Genomic DNA, 19,901 nt, shown 5'->3' with positions numbered 1-19,901 from the left:
ATGCTGAGAAGGAATCAGGGAGCCTCGGTTGACTGGATAACGAGGATGAGGCTGGACTAGGTGGCCTTCAGGTCACAGGAGCGTCCGACACAGCCGGACTCTGAGCCAGACCGGCCTCGGTCCCTCTAGCCCAGGACGGCCAACACAGGCGGGCAGCAGCCATGGCACTCAGGGGTTCCAAGCATGAGCTTTTCCATCCCTATCTGCAGGAGGTGCCGGGAACTGAAACGGGGACCTTAGAATCATAGAATCATAGAACAGCAGAGTCGGAAGGGGCCCACAAGGCCATCCAGTCCAACCCCCTGCTCAAGGCAGGAATCCACCCTAAAGCATCCCTGACAGGTGGTTCTCCAGCTGCCTCTTGGAGACCTCTAGGGTGGGAGAGCCCACCACCTCCCTAGGTAACTAATTCCATTGTCGTACTGCTCTAACAGTCAGGAAGCTTTTCCTGCTGTCCAGCTGGAATCTGGCTTCCTGTAACTTGAGCCCGTTCTTCTGTGTCCTGCACTCTGGGAGGATCGAGAAGAGATCCTGGCCCTCCTCTGGGTGACAACCTTTGAAGTCTTTGAAGAGTGCTCTCCTGTCTCCCCTCAATCTTCTCTTCTCCAGGCTAAACCTGCCCAGTTCTTCCAGTTCTTTCCTTCTGCATGCAAAGCCGGGGCTGCAGCCCTGAGCCCTGGTCTCTCCCTCGGAGCCCTTCCCAGTCTCTCGGCCCACGTTGGACGGAGCCCAGGCGCCATTCCGGAGCCTCAGCTGAAGAGAGGGAGAGGCCCAGCGCCAGAGGCGCGTCCCCCATCCCACCCCACCCCGCCCCGCCACCGGAGCTCCAGGCGCCCATCTCACCAGGGTGGCCCTGTGGTCCAGCGGCGTGTTCAGGTCGACGCCTTCCTTCACCAGCCGGCGGATGTCGTCCACCATGGCCCGCTCCACAGCGGAACGCGCCTCCTCAATGGACTCCTGAGTTATACCTGGGGGGAGGAAGGAGGGAAGACGCTAACAGGGAAACGCCTTGGCACAACGGAGGGGCTCGGGAAATCCCGCAGAGACACTTCAGACCTACACTCTCTCAAGCACGGCTGGCCGAGGGCAGCAATTCCACCAGGGCTTCGGCTGCTCCCTCTCTGCCTTTCCCTTCCACACCACTGCTGCTCCCCGGGCTTCTGCCTCCGATGCTGCCGTCACAATGACGGGCCCTTGGGGCAACAGTCAGCCCGGACGCCAGGGCCCAAGGCCAGCAGCAACGCCTCCCCAGCTGCAAAGAAGAAATGGGCCTTTTGGGGGCTGCTACAAGCTAACCGGGTTCCTCATGCATCCGTTAACTACTTCTAAACGACAGAACCAACCACTGCAGCAGGCCCTGCTCCTGTTCAGAGGTCCAGCCAGCCAGCTGTGACCCCTTCTGGGACGCGCAGTATACTTTTCCCCAGGTTTCAGTCATTTCCACCCCCTGCCCCATCCTCAAAAGAAACAGACTGATCCTCCTAGGAGGTGGATGGGGCCCTTTTCGCCACATAAGGACCAGCACTCAACAAACTGAGTCCACTACTAGCATGTATCAAGGCACGGCAAACCTCCGGTCTGCGGACCAGACATGGCTCACCGAGTTCCCCCATCTGATCCACCTCCTCTGGCCAGGCAAGGGAAGTCTCGGCCAACGGAGCTTTTTAAAATCCCGACTGCCATGTCGGGAGGCATTTCTGGGGGGCATCACTCTCCTCTCCCCTAATGCTGCAGGGCCTACACACACACACACCTCGCAATTAAGCATTTAAAAGCCTAATCGCCCTGCCAGCCTGGGGTGCACGTGGGGGAAGGAGGAGAACGTGCCCTATGTGCATTCTATATGAAAGTGCATTCTGTGTGTGAGAGAGAATCATAGTTCGCATGTACGGAGAGGGAGAGAGGGGTGAGTGAACAGTGAATAGCGATGGCCACCAATCTGGATGGCTTTAGAGGGGGTTGGATAAATTCCTGGAGGCGAAGGCTATCAAGGGCTACTAGCCCTGATGGTTGTGTGCTACCTTCAGTATCCGAGGCAGTAAGCCTGTGCGCACCAGCTGCTGGGGAACATGGGTAAGAGAGTGCTGTTGCACCATGTCCTGCTTTGTTGGTCCCTGGTTGGCCACTGTGTGAACAGAGTACTGGACTAGATGGACCCTGGGTCTGATCCAGCCTCAGGGCTATTCTTGTGTTCTTCGGTCTGGGCAACCACGTTAGGCAGGCCACAAGCCAGCAACAGGGTGGCCTGCTCTCTTTGAGATGTGGCCCTGCCCACTGCAGGCTTAAGGCCCCTAGAGGTGGCTGCCTGGAGCTGAAAGTGATGCCCCCCTCCCCTGCCCTCATAGAATCATAGAATAGCAGAGTTGGAAGGGGCCTACAAGGCCATCGAGCCCAACCCCCTGCTCAATGCAGGAATCCACCCTAAAGCATCCCCGACAGATGGTATCTATGGCAAGGACGGGGGCGGCACTCTCAGCCTCCACAGCACGAGTATAGCAGGAAGGGGGAGCAGGATCTGCAGTTTGCTTCTAAAACCAGGTATGGCAGGGATGAACGGGCACCATCCTTGATCCAATGCCCCTGGCACCCGACGTGTGCATCACCTGTGCTCTGTTGCTGCAGCGCTCTGTAGATAGCAGAAGACGCATGAGTGCTATTTTAACACATACGCAGGAATGAAAGGCAGTCCCACTTCAGGTCCATGCCTCTTTGCAGCCAAATTTGATACAGAATCAATCATAGAATAGCAGAGTTGGAAGGGGCCTACAAGGCCATCGAGTCCAACCCCCTGCTCATTGCAGGGATCCACCTTACAGCATCCCTGACAGGTGGTTATCCAGCTGCCTCTTGAAAGCCTCTAGTGCGGGAGAGCCCACAACCTCCCTAGGTCATGGGTTCCACTGTCGTGGTTGCCCCGCGACTCCATAATTTAGCACATGTTTCTTCACTCAACCAACCAGGTATTAATACAGCAGGGCGGGCGAGCGGAAGTTATAACATCAGAAGTGCCCTGATGCTGGATCAGACCAAGGGTCCACCTAGTCCAGCACTCTGTTCACACAGGGGCCAACCAGCCCTCGGCCAGGGACCCACAAGCAGGACATGGTGCAACAGCACCCTCCCACCCATGTTCCCCAGCAACTGGTGCACACAGGCTTATTGCCTAGAATACTGGAGGTAGCACATAACCATCAGGGCTAGTAGCCAATGATAGCCTTCGCCTCCAGGAATTGATCCAACCCCCTTTTAAAGCCATCCAAATGGGTGGCCATCACTACATCTTGTGATAGTGAGTTCCATAATTTAACTTTGCGCTTTGTGAAGAAGTCCTTCCTCTTATTTGTCCTGGATCTCCCACCAATCAGTTTCATGGGATGACACCGGGTTCTAGTATTTTGAGAGAGGAAGAAAAATGTCTCCCTGCCCACATTCTCCACACCAGGCATAATTTTGTACACCTCTCTCAGGTCTCCCGGCGGCCTCCTTTTCTCTAAGCTAAACAATCCCAGTTGATGTAACCTTCCTTTGTAGGGGAGATGTTCCAGCCCCTTCATCATTTGAGTTGCCCTTTTCCCAGCTCCATAATATCCCTTTTTTAGGTGTGGCGACCAGAACTGTACACAGTATTCTAAGAGTGGTCGCACCATAGATCTGTATAAAGGCAGTACGATACTGGCAGTTTTATTCTCAGTTCCTTTTCTTATAATGCCTAACATGGAGTTTGCCTTCTTTACAGCAGTTCTGACTTCTCCCTGAGAGCAGCACAGCCAGGCTGAGGCGGTAGGATGCGCTACCGTTGCTGTTATTTGTACATTACCTTCTAAAACAGCCTTCCTCAACCTGGGGCGCTCCAGATGTGTTGGACTGCAACTCCCAGAATGCCCCAGCCAGCTATGCTGGCTGGGGTATTCTGGGAGATGCAGTCCAACACATCTGGAGCGCCCCAGGTTGAGGAACGCTGTTCTAAAACTTTCTATGATCTTTATGTAAAGCACCCTGAGAGGGCTTTCTTTGCCTGGAAAGGTGGCATAACATACATATGCACAGATGTGGAAAGGCTAGGCAGACAGGGGCTGGGGGGACGGGGAGGGGGGAGGAGAGATAAAGCTGAAGACCCTACAGATCCAAGGAGGGGTCAGGGCGGGTGAGCCCCTGGCTCCTGTGCAACTGACAGATTCTAAACCGCCCAGAGAGCTTCAACTATGGAGCAGTATATAAATGTAATAAATAAATAAATAAATAAAATTCTACAAAATCATGAGGAGAACAGGAGGATAAGGAACTATCTGTGAATAGCAGCAAACTGAAAACTTTCTGAGAAAACTCTTGGGCAGAAACCTCATTAGACGCTGAAGCAGAGGTGGATTCAAAGCATAAAGACGCCTCCGCCTGCTTTAGCTGATACTTCAGAGTAAGCAAAACATTTCCCTGACTCCAGAAGACACAGGGAAAACGCACTCAGCATTTTAACTCAACCCCTCCTTATTGTTTTACTATGATTTTATTAGATTGTAAGCCTATGCGGCAGGGTCTTGCTATTTACTGTTTTACTCTGTACAGCACCATGTACATTGATGGTGCTATATAAATAAATAATAATAATAATAATAATAAGAGTTTTCCTCTTTTCTAGTCACTGATTCCCGCCCAGAGGCAGGGAGGGAGGCAGGGACGGAGGGTGCCACCGAACAGCCATTGCTGGGGAGAACAGCTGCCTCCTAGCCCACTCGTGGGCTCCTCAGACACACCCAGGAGGCCACTGCTGAACTAGATGGGCCCTTGGACTCCTCTTACGTTCTGTTACCCCTCGACACAAGGCGCAGTTGTCACTGCAGCTGGGATGAGATTAGGCAGAATTGCAGTAGGGAGAGGAGAGAGGCATCATGACTTTGGGTGCCTCCCTGAAGCCTGCCAGTCCTCTCATTCTGACTGCTGAAAGAGCCCAGGCAGAAGGCTGTGGTGCCTGGTGATGACTGCGGCTTGTAGCGCCAGATCCATCACGGCAAGACAGGAGGGGCAGCCAATGCGGACGAGGAGGACCCGCGTCCGAGAAAGCGGGAGACTCACCCTGGTCGGCCATGGCGGTTTCGATGTAGTCCAGAGTCGCCTCGTCCTCACAGAGGTCGTACGGCATGTTCCCATCCGAGTTGACGGCCAGCAGGTGGGCGCCTCTGGAGAGGGAAGGCGGAGAGGAGCCGTGAGCGGGTGGGCGACCCGTCCCGCCGCCGCGCCCAACCAACCCAACGGCTGCACACGGCATCCAACTCTCGCTGCTGGGTGCCGAGTGAAACAGATACAAGGAGTTATTTTTGTTCCAGAGCGGCCAACGGCGCTTGGAAAACATGCTTCATGGGCACTCTCCTGAGAGAGCCCAGCAGATTGGGTTTCATCCTCCCCCATCCTCTCACTCAGCAGGGGACGGTGGCTGAAACAGGACCCGGCTCCCCCACAGCACCGCACCCACGGGCCCAGCAGCTTTGGCAACGGGTGCCACGCTCAGCACCAGGCCACCGTGGAGTCAGGAGGAAGTGGCAGGGGGAGAGATGGACAGGCCCCGTGGCCCTGCTTCATCCAACCCAGCAGTAGAACGCCATCGAGATGCTCCTCCCGAGGAGACCCATGAGAGGCCTTGCGCCAGAGTGGTTGCGTGCAGCAGCCATGAGCTGCAAGCGCCTGGTGCAAATCTCAGCCCAGCCATGGACTCACCGGGTGGAACTTCAGGCCAGGATCTCCTGGGCTCCCTCGGCCCCCATCCCCCAAGTGCAAGGTGAAGGAACAACAAGGCCGGACAATCGTAAGGGTTTGCCAAGGCCTTTTTAAAAATCCTTTAACAGTATTTCTAGGCTGCCCTACAACGAAGCTCTCAGGCCGTCTCCCGATAAGAAATAAGACCATTCATAGAATCACAGAATAACAGAGCTGGAAGGGGCCTACAAGGCCATTGAGTCCAACCCCCTGCTCAATGCAGGAATCCACCTTAAAGCATCCCTGACAGGTGGTTGTTCAGCTGCATCTTCAATGTCTCTAGTGTGGGAGAGCCCACAACCTCCCTAGGTCACTGGTTCCATTGTCGTACTGCTCTAACAGTCAGGAAGTTTTTCCTGATGTCCAGCTGGAATCTGGCTTCCTGTAACTTGAGCCCGTTATTCCGTGTCCTGCATTCTGGGAGGATCGAGAAGAGATCCTGGCCCTCCTCTGTGGGACAACCTTTTAAGTATTTGAAGAGTGCTCTCATGTCTCCCCTCCATCTTCTCTTCTCCAGGCTAAACATGCCCAGTTCTTTCAGTCTCTCTTCATAGGGCTTTGTTTCCAGACCCCTGATCACCCTGGTTGCCCTCCTCTGAACACGCTCCAGCTTGTCTGCGTCCTTCTTGAATTGTGGAGCCCAGAACTGGATGCAATACTCTAGATGAGGCCTAACCAGGGCCGAATAGAGAGGAACCAGGACCTCACGTGATTTGGAAGCTATACTTCTATTCATGCAGCTCAAAATTCAATTAACAATAAAAACAAGACCACAGAAAAACACACATTGCAGAGAGCGGAACAGCGCAAAGCAAACCTCACCTTAAGGCGAGGAGTGGGAACCCTCTTGGCTCCTGGGCCCGAATTCACCCCCTCAGGGGATCACCAGGCCCCTGGCTGAAGCGCCCGCTGGCCAAGGCCTCTCTATCCCCACACAGGGCAGTCGGGGGACGAGCAGAGGGCCCTCGGATGGAACCCCGTTATCTTGGATGACCCTACGGGTAGGGGGAGCTGGGCACAGGGGAATCTGCTTGTTGTCTTCCGTCACAGGCCGGAGATACCAAGGGGGCTCCTCGCCACGCCTCTCCCCCAAGCCCCTGCCGGGCTCCAGGCCAGGGGGCTGGGGGTTGGGGAGGGGAGGGGTGGGGTGTGCAGACGGAGACCAAGCATCTTCCCTGGCTGAGGTTTCCCATCCCTGCCCTAAGATCACGTATGAAACATGCCTGATCACTGCCCATCTTCTCCATGTTCACTCTTGGAGAAGAGGAGCATAACCCAGGGCCAAATAGCCCACCCAGCCCCCAGCGAGACCAGTGCCCCGTCCGTAAGACCGCAGTTCCTTCTCAGCAATTGCCCAGAACATGCCACGAACCTAGTCTTCAAGCAGGAACTGACCCATAAAGTACTGCTCTCCCTGCCAGGTCCAGACAATGGCCTTCTGCCTCCCAATACACCCACAGCCCAATGCCCCCGGGGCAGCAGACGAGCACAGCCTGGGGACAAGATCCACCTGGCCCTCATAGGTTGACCATCCCTGGGAATGGAGGCTGCTCTTCGGGGAGAGAGCTCTTTCGCTGGCCGCCGAGATCACATTACGCCAGTCCTTTTACAACGTCACTGGCTGCCAGTCCAGGTCCGGGCCTGATTCAAAGTGCTGATATTGACATTCAAAGCCCTAAACGATTTGGGGCCAGGTTATTTGAAGGAACGCATCCTCCCATATGTACCTGCCTGGACCTTAAGATCATCCACAGGGGTCCTTCTCCGTGAGCCCCTGCCAAAGGAAGTGAGGCAGGTGGCTACTAGGAGGAGGGCTTTCTCCGCTGTGGCACCCCGGTTGTGGAATGAGCTCCCCAGAGAGGTCCGCCTGGCGCCTACACTGCACTCTTTTCGTCGCCAGCTGAAGACCTTTTTATTCTCTCAGTATTTTAACACTTAATTTTAACTTAAATTTAAATTTTACTGTTCTAACTCTGTATTTTAATCTTATATCAGTTTTGCTGTGTGGTTTTATCCTGGTTGTGCTTTTGATACTGTATTTTGTATTTGTGTTTTTAACCTGTTGGGTTGTTTTATTATGGTTTTAATTTTTGTGAACCGCCCAGAGAGCTTCGGCTATTGGGCAGTATAGAAGTGTCACAAATAAATCAGCGGCCGCCCAGAGCACCGTCAGCGTCCACACGTTTAGCGCCGTTCCGTCTACAAGCCACTTATGCTCGCAGCCATCGCGAGATCCTGCGGCCGCCGTGACGCCCGGAGGTTACAGGCCGGTTGTGCAGAGCAGAACTTCCATCGGTTTCAGTGAACAGCTCCAAAGCCCTTTCCCCCGATTTGAAACTTAATATGGCAAAGACTGAATTGCTTGTTTTTCCTCCTAAACCTTCTCCTCATCTCTCATTCTCTCTTATTGTCAATGATGTTACACTTACTCCAATCAAGGAAGCTCATAGCCTTGGCTTTATCTTCGACTCCTCGCTCTCCTTTATTCCTCAGATTGAGGCAGTAGCTAAATCCTGTCGTTTTTTCCTGTATAATATTGCCAGGATTCGATCATTTTTGTCTGTCTCTTCTGGCAAGACTCTTGTTCATGCACTGGTTATTTCTCGGTTGGACTACTGCAACCTTCTTCTCACTGGCCTTCCTTCTTCTCACATCAGTCCGTTGGTTTCTGTTCACCACTCTGCTGCTAAGATCATCTTCTTGGCTCGCCGCTCTGACCATGTTACTCCACTTCTGAAATCTCTTCATTGGCTTCCAATTCACTTCAGAATCCAATATAAACTTCTCCTGTTGACCTACAAAGCTTTTCACTGTCTAGCTCCTTCCTATCTCTCCTCTCTCATCTCACACTATTGCCCCACTCGTGCTCTTCGGTCCTCTGATGTCATGTTTCTCGCCTGCCCAAGGGTCTCTACTTCCCTTGCTTGGCTTCGTCCATTTTCTTCTGCTGCCCCTTACGCCTGGAACGCTCTTCCAGAACATTTGAGAACTACAAGTTCAACCACAGCTTTTAAAGCTCAGCTAAAAACTTTTCTTTTTCCTAAAGCTTTTAAAACTTGATGTTGTTCGGACTTTATACTGTTAGTTTTACCCTACCCTGTGCCTGCTTACCCTACCCTGTGCCTGTTTGCATTCTCTTCCCCTCCTTATTGTTCTACTATGATTTTATTAGAATGTAAGCCTATGCGGCAGGGTCTTGCTATTTACTGTTTTACTCTGTACAGCACCATGTACATTGATGGTGCTATATAAATAAATAAATAAATAAATAAATAAATAAATAATAATAATAATAATAATAATTCACCAAACTTCATCATGTCCCCACCCCCGCCCTCTACCGTTTCAACCAGGGGGTGGGCAACTTGTGCCCCCCGCAGATGTTTTGTCTGACAAGTCACATCATCGCTCACCATTGGCTATGCTGGCCAGGTCCAACGGGAGTTGTAGGCCAAAACATCCGGAGGGCCATAAGCCGCCCTCCCCTGATTTAAACCTCCCTCCCTCCCACAGCCATGGTGAGTGACGCACGGCTAGACTAGGGCCACAGAGAACAGGGAGCCACAGCCCAGGCAAAATCCCTCGGGAGCTCAGTGCCACCGGGCAAAGCCTTTTCCCAGCAGGATCAGGCCCCTGCAGAGCAATCCTGAGCCCCTTCCCAAAAGCAATCCTGAGCCCTGTCCCCCTGGCAGGGCTGAAGTCTTACTTACAGGGGATCCCTGCGGGCAGCTAAGAGCGACAACGATAGAGTTACTCCGTCAACAATACAACCCCGTTAAATATTTACAAGCCTTCAAGCTGGATCCCAGGCAATTACACTGGAACCTACGAGCGCGACCTCAATTCCAGGTGAGGCGAGGAGACTGCTAATGATGCCACCGAGGAGGAGGAGGAGGAGGAGGAGGAGGAGGAGGGCGGGGGCACCCCATCTCCCGTGGAGCAAAAAAGGGACCATTCAAGCAGCTTGTAAATAAGGGTGCCCTCTTCCTGGAACAGTGCAGAGACAGGGAGGCATCCCAGGGATGCCGCTGGAGGAAAGAGTCATAGGCTGAACTTCTGCCTGACACGTGGAAGGTTAAAGGTGCAAGAACCATTGACCAGGACACAACCTGGAGTTGATGAAATCCGCGAGGCAGAGGGCGAGTCTTGCAGGGTCCCCGTCAAGGCACCTGGCTACTGGTTGGCAGTCATACGAACACATGAGCTGCCTTATCCCAAGTCAGAACATCACCTAACTCAGGCCGTTGAGCGCAGGCGCTTGAACCAGGGACCTTGCCATGAAAAGGCACAGGCTCTGTCATTAAGCCAGGAGCCCTCCAAAGACGGCTCATAAGCCATTGCTTCAGCCTGAGCCGGATCTTTCATCCATCTTCCTCCCAAGGGCTGCCTACTCCAGCCCGGCCCCCTGAGAGCCTTCTAAGTGGAAGCGCCAGACACTGAACCTTCTGCACAAAGGGCAAGATGTTCTACCACGAGACCAGGGGCCCTCCAGGCTCAGGGCCTGCCTTGATGACCAAGAACCACTGGCAACCCTTTCTGCCTTCACTGACCGTACCGGCTCTTCCAGAGGAATCAGTTGGTGGAATTACGCCTGGCATGTGCTGCGAAGACTACCTCCCAGGGAACAGCAGAGGCACAGACTCTCTAATGACGGCAGTGCTGTAGGGGCAATTGCAGCTCTCCTGACAGCAGTTACCGCCATCAGGGCTTAAAGAGGAGTTCTGCATCAGAAGCCCTCGTCAAGAGCAGCCAGGGGTCGTGGCGCCCTGGTTCCTCTCTGCAGAGGCGCTCCAGATGGTCTAAGGCTCCCAGGCAGGTGCTGCAGCTCAAGCAAGGCCTACTGCACTCCCCTATGGGTGTGCACATGCGCGCACCGGCCCCATCCCTCTATGCTCCGAGGGGCCCCTACTTCTATCCCTGCCCTCACTCAAGGACTGCACTCCGGTCAGGGCTGCGTCTGCTCCCTGCATGAGCGAGACACACCGCAAATGCTGAATGCTAGATCTCAGGGATTTGAAGGATCTCAGGGATGGGGTGGGGGGACACATCTCCCTCCCACCCCCACCCACCCCGGTGCAGTAGATGTGGTGGTACAGGACCTCCGCTAGTCAGGGCTGGGTGGGGAGGGAAGGATTCAGCCTTAGAGTCTCGTCTCTCCCTATGGCAGGCACAAGCGGAATTATGCACAATAAGCAAACTTGATGCCTGCCTAAATTGATCTGCATAATGTGTTCACAGGCTCAGTCCTGGGCCCAGTGCTCTTCAACATTTTTATTAATGATTTGGACGAGGAGGTGCAGGGAACGCTGATCAAATTGGCAGATGACACAAAATTGGGTGGGATAGCTAATACCCTGGAAGACAGAAACAAACTTCAAAGGGATCTTGATAGGCTGGAGTGCTGGGCTGAAAACAACAGGATGAAATTTAAGAGGAATAAATGCCAAGTTCTACATTTAGGAAATAGAAACCAAAGGCACAGTTACAAGATGGGGGATAGTTGGCTCAGCAACACTACAAATGAGAAGGATCTTGGAATTGTTGTAGATCACAAGCTGAATAGGAGCCAACAGTGCGATGTGGCTGCAAGAAAGGCAAATGCTATTTTGGGCTGCATTAATAGAAGTATAGCTTCCAAATCACGTGAGGTCCTGGTTCCTCTTTATTCGGCCCCGGTTAGGCCTCATCTAGAGTATTGCGTCCAGTTCTGGGCTCCACAATTCAAGAAGGACGCAGACAAGCTGGAGTGTGTCCAGAGGAGGGCAGCCAGGATGATCAGGGGTCTGGAAACAAAGCCCTATGAAGGGAGACTGAAAGAACTGGGTATGTTTAGCCAGGAGAAGAGAAGATTGAGGGGAGACATGAGAGCACTCTTCAAATACTTAAAAGCTTGTCACACAGAGGAGGGCCAGGGTCTCTTCTCGGTCCTCCCAGAGTGCAGGACACGGAATTATGGGCTCAAGTTAAAGGAAGCCAGATTCCAGCTGGACATCAGGAAAAACTTCCTGACTGTTAGAGCAGTATGACAATGGAATCAGTTACCTAGGGAGGTTGTGGGCTCTCCCACACTAGTGGCCTTCAAGAGGCAGCTGAAGAACCACCTGTCCGGGATGCTTTAGGGTGGATTCCTGCATTGAGCAGGGGGTTGGACTCGATGGCCTTGTAGGCCCCTTCCAACTCTGCTATTCTATGATTCCATGAGTTATCTTCTTCTGGCCACAGAATGCTATTGCAGCCAACCCGTTACGCACGGCCCTGAGACTACGGCCAGCCCTCCCCTCGCAGCTGTTGCCCCCCAAGGGCACGCCGAGTGTGGCAGTCTGGATTCCAGCAGCGGGCAGCTGGGGCCCCTGTGCAAACTCAGAAGCTGGGGCTCATCCCCAGCCTCTGGCAGGGAGGCGGCAGAGCCGGCTGCCCACGCAGCTGCCCCCTTACTTGTCAATGAGCAGCTCCACCAAGTGCAGGTGGCCGCAGGTGGCGGCGGCATGCAGGGGGGTCCACAGCTCGCTGTCGCAGGCGTTGACGTCGGCCCCGGCTTCCAGCAGCAGCTCAACAATGTCCGCGTAGTCATCGATGCAGCACTGGGAGGAAGACGGAACGGTAGAAACATGAATGCAAGGGTTGCCGATGGAGCCCTGAAGAAGGAAGGGAGAAGGGCGATGGAGCTCCCCCACCTGAGTTCCAGGGACCAGAATGCAACCTGAGCGAGGAACACAAGCCATTTTCTTGCACAGGCAGCTTTTGAACTGCAAACCCCTCCAGTGGCCAGGAGATCACCGTCTGCTCTCCACCCCAAAGAGAAGAAGACTTCAGACACCCTCTCGCTTCCCACCCAACCTGTACATCGATTTTCGATAGCGAGGACCTGCTGGCTTCCCCATGAATGCCAGACTGTCCCAGGAGACTCACAACAGGCTGAGCCTGGATGGCCTATCAGAAGTGGAATTGTTGTAGATCACAAGCTGAATGTGAGCCAACAGTGCAATATGGCTGCAAGAGGGGCAAATGCTATTTGGGGCTGCATTAATAGAAGTGTAGCTTCCAAATCGCGTGAGGTCCTGGTTCCTCTCTATTTGGCCCTGGCACAAATGACTCCAGTTGTCTCTCTAAAGGGCTCACAGAGCGATGGCTGTGATCCACCAGGGCTCGGACGCTCTACGGCTGCAGTGCAGGTGGTGGAGAAAGGACAGTGGCAGCTTGCTAAGGGAGCTTCGGCTATTGGGTGTGATAAAAATGCAATAAATAAATAAATAAATTTACGGAAGACCCTGTTTCCAGCCTCGGATGCAGAGGACTGCAGACGCCCAACTGGTAGAAATGAAGAGACCTTCTTCCCTACTCTCTCTTGGCTTATCAGAAAGGAGTTACGACGCCTCTCTTCAATTTGGCCTTTTAAATTGCGGGTTGTTGTTTTAATGTTTTGTAGTGCAATCCTTAAAGGTGGCCTGTGGCCTGGAAAACATTTTAAAATAAATAAAATGAAATAAATCCGATGCATGGCTACTCAGGAGAAAGTCCCACTGAATTCAATGGGGCTTGGAACCGCAGCCTTCATGTTTTAATGTGGTTGTGTTGCCTCTTAGGTCTTTCTGTCTTACTGTTTTTGTATTGCTGTGCACTGCCATGGTGACATTTGTGGAAAGGCAGTACGATAATAATACCGCCACCGCCACAGCAACCCAGCAAGGTTGTCAGGTAGAGAACCCTAACAGCCCAAGGATAAAGTCAGCCCCCTTCTTTCTCCTTCAACATTGACAAGAAGGAGGTACTTCCTAAATGCAGATGGATTACAATGTGAATCCCTGGTAGAAATGTCTTTGCCCAGGGAAAAGAGAGTCCATTTTAGGGTGGGAGGGGGTGTCAGGGGCTGTCAGCCGGCCAGGCTGGCCTGAACAAGGCAAACCACCACCCTGCCTGGTTGGTTTCTGCAAAAGGGGAAGCAGCCAGGATTAGAGGCTCAGCAGGGCACATGTCCAACAAGTATTCACAGCAGGCTGTGGATCAGCAGAAAGAAATATTTCAGCCCTTTGGCATGGAGGCTGATGCATTCCCCAAACTGCAAGGGGAGGGCCAGAAAGAAGTGGGGTAAACAGAGCAGGAAGGGCAGAGAAGAACAGGGCATGTTTAGCCTGCAGAAGAGAAGATGGAGGGGAGACATGAGAGCACTCTTCAAATACTTCAAAGGCTGTCACACAAAGGAGGGCAAGGATCTCTTCTCCATCCTCCCAGAGCGCAGGACATGGAATAACGGGCTCAAGTTAAAGGAAGCCAGATTCCAGCTGGACATCAGGAAAAACTTCCCGACTGTTAGAGCAGTACGACAGTGGAACCAGTTACCTAGGGAGGTGGTGGGCTCTCCCACACTAGAGTCATTCAAGAGGCAGCTGGACAACCATCTGTCAGGGATACTTTAGGGTGGATTCCTGCCTTGAGCAGGGGGTTGGACTCGATGGCCTTGTAGGCCCTTTGCAACTCTACTATTCTATGATTCTATGAACGACTAAGCACTCGGACACTCTTTGCTCTGTCACTGAACCATTCTCGTTCTGTTGCCAAGAGGGCCTCATCTCCATAGAGGGCAGCACTCGCCATTCCCGCTCTGGCCTGCTGCGAGCACTGCCAAGCACCGGGCTGTCCCCCCACCCAAGACCACAGTTTAACAACTGGTTATTCAGCTTTTCTCTGGCTTAAGCCTTTGCAAAGATTGCGGCAAGCTCCACAGAATGACCCAACGGGCCAGGCCAGCAGCTGCTTCACAGGAAAACACAGCAGGCCCAGCCCTCAGAGCGATTCCAATCCCCCGCCCCTTCCTACGTGCTGCTCTGGCTGCTTGAGAAGCTGGCAGGAGCAGAACTAAGCGCAGGAGGGCAGGAGAAGAGGCCAGGGCAGGACTGGTTGGGCAGGGACCCTGGAGATGCTGAAGGAGGAGCTGGCTACACTCAGCCTGGGAAAGAGACGGTGTGTCAGGCACGGTCACCTTTTTGAAGGGCTGTTACACAGGAGATGCTCCAGGCTGGAGTACAGATCCCAAACCCAGGGGTTCAGGTTATATACAAGGGGACGTTGACAGAACAGGCTGTTTTAACTGTGAAACAGACCGGCTCAGGGGGACTCTTCGGCACTAAGGGGTTTTAAGCAGAGGCTGAAGGGCCGCTTATCAGGGATGTGGTAGCAGTGGATTTCCTGCATGGCTGGGGGAGTTGGACTAGATGACCTTTGAGGTCCCTTTCTAGCTCTCCGATTCTACTTCTCTGGTTGCTATAAGAAGCAGCGGTGCTGTCAAGATGGAAAATGGGAGGGAGGCGGACTGGAGACAGACAAGGACTGGGCATGTTTAGCCTGGAGAAGAGAAGATGGAGGGGAGACATGAGAGCACTCTTCAAATACTTAAAAGGTTGTCACACAGAGGAGGGCCAGGATCTCTTCTCCATCCTCCCAGAGTGCAGGACACGGAATAACGGGCTCAAGTTACAAGAAGCCAGATTCCAGCTGGACATCAGGAAAAACTTCCTAACTGTTAGAGCGGTACGACAATGGAACCAGTTCCCTAGGGAGGTTGTGGGCTCTCCCACACTAGAGGCCTTCAAGAGGCAGCTGGACAACCCTCTGTCAGGGATGCTTTCGGGTGGATTCCTGCACTGAGCAGGGGGTTGGACTCGATGGCCTTGTAGGCCCCTTCCAACTCTGCTATTCTATGATTCTAAGGCAGGGCCTGAGTCTGGCACAGGTGACAGAAGACTCAGAAAGCAGAGGCATCGGACTCACCTGGTGCAATGCAGTGAGTCCGTCTTCATTGTACAAATTGGGGCTGAGGCCATTCTGGAGGAACTGGCGAACTGTAAGAAGAAGCAGAAGAGCTTTTAGACAAAGGGCTTGTGAATCTCAGCACGGGCAACCGGGTCAGGGAATCAAGAGACCGGGGTGGGGGGAGGGTGCAATGATGAGAGAGGGGCAAGTTCAGGGCCGCAGAGGTTCAACATACCCACCCACCCTCCCACCTGCCTTCTGCTCAAACTGTCCCACCGCGGCCACTGCAGAAATAAGTCCCAATCATGAGCTTTCTCAGACTTATGGATTCTGCTCATTATAGGGAAAGGTTTCAAGTTCCATATCAATCTTTTCTAGAAGCCTTTTTTTCGGGGCGGGGCGGGGCTTGTTGAGTGACATGACAGGCTCAAGTTAAAGGAAGCCAGATTCTAGCTGGATATCAGGAAAAACTTCCCATTATTATTATTTATTTATTTATTTATTTATTTATATAGCACCATCAATGTACATGGTGCTGTACAGAGTAAAACAGTAAATAGCGAGACCCTGCCGCATAGGCTTACATTCTAATAAAACCATAATAAAACAATAAGGAGGGAAAGAGAAAGCAAACAGGCACAGGGTGGGGTAAACAGGCACAGGGTAGGGTAAAACTAACAGTATAAAGTCAGAGCAGTATGACAATGGAGTCAGTTACCCAGGGAGGTTGTGGGCTCTCCCACACTGGACAAATACTTCAAAGGTTGTCACACAGAGGAGGGCGAGGATCTCTTCTCAATCCTCCCAGAGTGCAGGACACAGAATAACGGGCTCAAGTTAAAGGAAGCCAGATTCCGGCTGGACATCAGGAAAAACTTCCTGACTGTTAGAGCAGTACGACAATGGAACCAGTGACCTAGGGAGGTTGTGGGCTCTCCCACACTCGAGGCCTTCAAGAGGCAGCTGGACAACCATCTGTCAGGGATGCTTTAGGGTGGATTCCTGCATTGAGCAGGGGGTTTGTCTTGATGGTCTTGTAGGCCCCTTCCAACTCTGCTACTCTATGATTCTATGACCCTGACACGGATTCCACTCCGCTCCTGGTCTTTCGCGACACACTCGCTGCGGAGCACACTTTGGTGTCTCAGAGTCCAGGCCACTTTATATATGACGATTCCCTGTGTGGCTCCGTGGCGCACTCTGGAAGAAAGGTCTCCCTAACCACCATCACGCCACTGAGAGGCAGCACAGCCCCCACACCACCGATGCGCAGGATCTGACCCTCTCCCAACCTAGTGCCCACCAGATCTATCGGACTGCAACTCCCAACAGATATGCTGGCTGAGGAAGATGGGAACTGTAGTCTAATACATCTGGAGGGCACCAGATTAGGGACGGCTGCCTCATGCAGAAGTCAACGTCTGCGTAGGAAGCTGCAGGGCGCAGTTTTATGGGCTGCATCCAATGGAAGTCCTACTCTGAGTAGGGTAAATAAATAATAATTAGTGATGATGATGTTCCAAGTGCTGGGAGCTGGGTGCTCTGACGCGGCCAGTAGCCCTTTCTCCAAGTTGGCCACTGAGCACCTGCCCCCTTGCTGCCCCCAAATCAGCGCTGGGCAAGGGCACTGGGGATTCCTGGAATTAACTCGGCCTCGATCCCACCCTGAGCAACATAATGAAATGCCCTGAAGTGAACACATCGAAAGGTGTGACACTCTCTCTCTCTCTCTCTGTACATGACAATAGGACATGAGCAGCGCACATCAATGTGACAATCCAGATGATTTCCAGCTAGAGAAAGTGAACGCCACACATTCCTGGGTCATCAGCTCACTGTGGTTTCGAGCAACACCAAACTGCAAACTCCTTGAGGCTGTTTTTGGGTGTGGAGGAAGGAATCTCTTTCCCACACTGTTCCCACATGACTTAACAAAGAGTGTGGTAGTGACAGGAAACACCTCTGGTGCGAGAGCCCATCCACACTCATGGTGCAGTCAAGGGTAAACAGCTCGGTGGAGTTAAGGAAGTAGGTTAAACCCCTGGCATGGCCTGCCCCATGCTCGAACCCAGGTGCGGGGAAACCGTTCCGGCCCCTCCTGACCCAACAGACGTCACCTACTTAGAGTTGCCAGATCTTCTGACCCGGCAGGGACTGGAGCCCCAGGATAGGGTGGAGCAAGGGCCTGGAGAGGCTTTCCATGCAAACGCCAGCAATGACCAGAGAAAGAAGCCAACAACTTAATGCGCATTTAACTAAGACACTGGATAAACACACATCATAACCAACCAACACCCTCTCCCTGCACAACCGTCAGTTGTAGTTCAAACAAAACCAGGGCAGTTTGCCAGGACTTAGGGAGCTATGGGGACAGACAGCGCACTGGAGGAGGAGGAGGAGGGAACATGTTCTTCCTTGGAGTGTGCAAGCACGTGCGCCTATGCGCAGGGCACCATGAGTGCTAGGGCTGTTGACTTAAGGATTACATTCCAGCACTAGCAAGGCACTTCAGCAGCCCAGACATCCTGGAAGAGGCTTAGGGCGTTGCTAGACGTACCGGGTGTTCCGTCGTTGAGGAGCGGTGAAAGCAGCTTTTCCCGTTCAGCCGTGACGCCTCATCATCCACACCTGCCTTCGATTTGTGGCGGAAGTTTGCGCCGGTTGTGCTGCTGCCGCCGCGAGAACGGTTGCGCAGCCACACCGGCCTGATTGCCGCGGCTTTTTTTTTCGCTCGCTGCACGGTTTGCGCACGTCCGAAAGACCGCAAACTTGCGCAGCCGTCAGCGATGCCGCCGCCGGCCCTGGCGGCGGCAGCGGCGGCAGTGCCAGTGCCAGCCGAAGTGCTGCTGGTGCTGTTGAGGGTCAACATTGATGCGCTCACTTCCTGATGGGGGTCGTGGCGGGTGTCATATGACCCGAGGTCAATCGTCTGCATGGGCACTCTGTGCCTACATCTCCCATCATGCCTCTGAGGTGTCGGCGGCGATGACCGCCTCTGTGCCCTGTGCCCCATCCCAAGGAGCCAACCCACATCTGGCCGTAGCCATGGCAGCAGCCCACAAACAGCTCTGCCCTCTGCCAGCCTGGTACCCACACTAACAGGCAGCGTACAGCACCGCCATTATGCGGCCACGGTAGCTGCCCACCGCAAGGAGTCACCAGCCACTTTTCCGGTCCTCCGTTCCTGCGCAAACTGTCACTGGGGAAATAAAAAAAAAAAGCCGCTCCGCCGCGCTGCCCCAGCTGCCGGACTGCGCGCAAATGGCGGAGGCGGCTTGACCGAAGCCGCTGACCACTCCCCCTTAGCACGCCTTTTCCTGCCCAGTGCGAACCGCAGTGACCTCACATCCTCCCACACGTACTCCGAATTACCGCGGGACAGCAGGAAAAGGCGTCCTAAAACTCACTTTTTTAAAGTCGGGAGAAAGAGGCTTCACCGCGGGATAACGGCGGATCCTCGTGAACGTCATCTGGAAGCCTCGACGTGACTGCGGAAGGTAACGCGCGCTAGAGCCTCGTCTAGTAACGCCCTTAGAGAGGTGCAAGGAGCCCGGAGAATCATCCAGCCAGAACTGGATCTATTCTGCCTGTCCACCGTTGACGGTGCCATTGAGAGATCTGATGAGAGGTGCAGGATCCGGCACCCTGGAAATGACAGCTATTCTTTCCCCACTTTTCAAAGCAAGTTTCTGTCCTTGTGGCTGACAAGCAGAGCTCAGTAACATGCAGGCAGCATTTGGTGAAAAATGCTCAGGGTCCGGAAAGATCCACCCACTCCAACATCTGCGGCCTTTTGCGCCTCAGCCCCGTCAGCTGGCACAGCCCTTGACAGAAGAAATCCACATTCCTTGGGAAACTGATTCTCACAGTCGGAAATTGTACTAAGGCGAGAAGCTTGCAGAATTTATTCCGAGCAGAGAATCATAGAATAGCAGAGTTGGAAGGGGCCTACAAGGCCATCGAGTCCAACCCCCTGCTCAAGGCAGGAATCCACCCTAAAGCATACCTGACAGATGGTTGTCCAGCTGCCTCTTGAAGGCCTCTAGTGTGGGAGAGCCCACAACCTCCCTAGGTAACTGATTCCATTGCCGTACTGCTCTAACAGTCAGGAAGTTTTTCCTGATGTCCAGCTGGAATCTGGCTTCCTTTAACTTGAGCCCGTTATTCCATGTCCTGCACTCTGGGAGGATTGAGAAGAGATCATGGCTCTCCTCTGTGGGACAACCTTTTAAGTATTTCATAGAATCATAGAATCATAGAATAGCAGAGTTGGAAGGGGCCTCTAAGGCCATCGAGTCCAACCCCCTGCTCAATGCAGGAATCCACCCTAAAGCATCCCTGACAGATGGTTGTCCAGCTGCCTCTTGAAGGCCTCTAGAGTGGGAGAGCCCACAACCTCCCCAGTTGTA

General features: G+C 53.3%; 1 protein-coding gene across 2 annotated transcripts in view; it reads right to left on the bottom strand.

Moving 5' to 3' along the window:
* Window positions 1–19,901, bottom strand: part of PPP1R16A (protein phosphatase 1 regulatory subunit 16A) — a 53,334-nt gene that overhangs the window by 7,896 nt on the left and 25,537 nt on the right. For both annotated transcript variants that reach the window (XM_063129951.1, XM_063129952.1), the window contains exons 2-5: window positions 15,511–15,581; window positions 12,181–12,326; window positions 5,068–5,171; window positions 844–968 (exon numbers count right to left, since the gene is read on the bottom strand). In XM_063129951.1, the coding sequence (XP_062986021.1) occupies window positions 844–968; window positions 5,068–5,171; window positions 12,181–12,326; window positions 15,511–15,581 (446 nt within the window). The remainder of the gene's footprint in view (window positions 1–843; window positions 969–5,067; window positions 5,172–12,180; window positions 12,327–15,510; window positions 15,582–19,901) is intronic.

The sequence above is a fragment of the Elgaria multicarinata genome, chromosome 7 (assembly GCF_023053635.1).
Source record: "Elgaria multicarinata webbii isolate HBS135686 ecotype San Diego chromosome 7, rElgMul1.1.pri, whole genome shotgun sequence".
Taxonomy (NCBI): Eukaryota; Metazoa; Chordata; class Lepidosauria; order Squamata; family Anguidae; genus Elgaria; species Elgaria multicarinata.
Note: the sequence above shows the minus strand (reverse complement) of the source record. Positions and strands in the feature narration are given on the sequence as shown.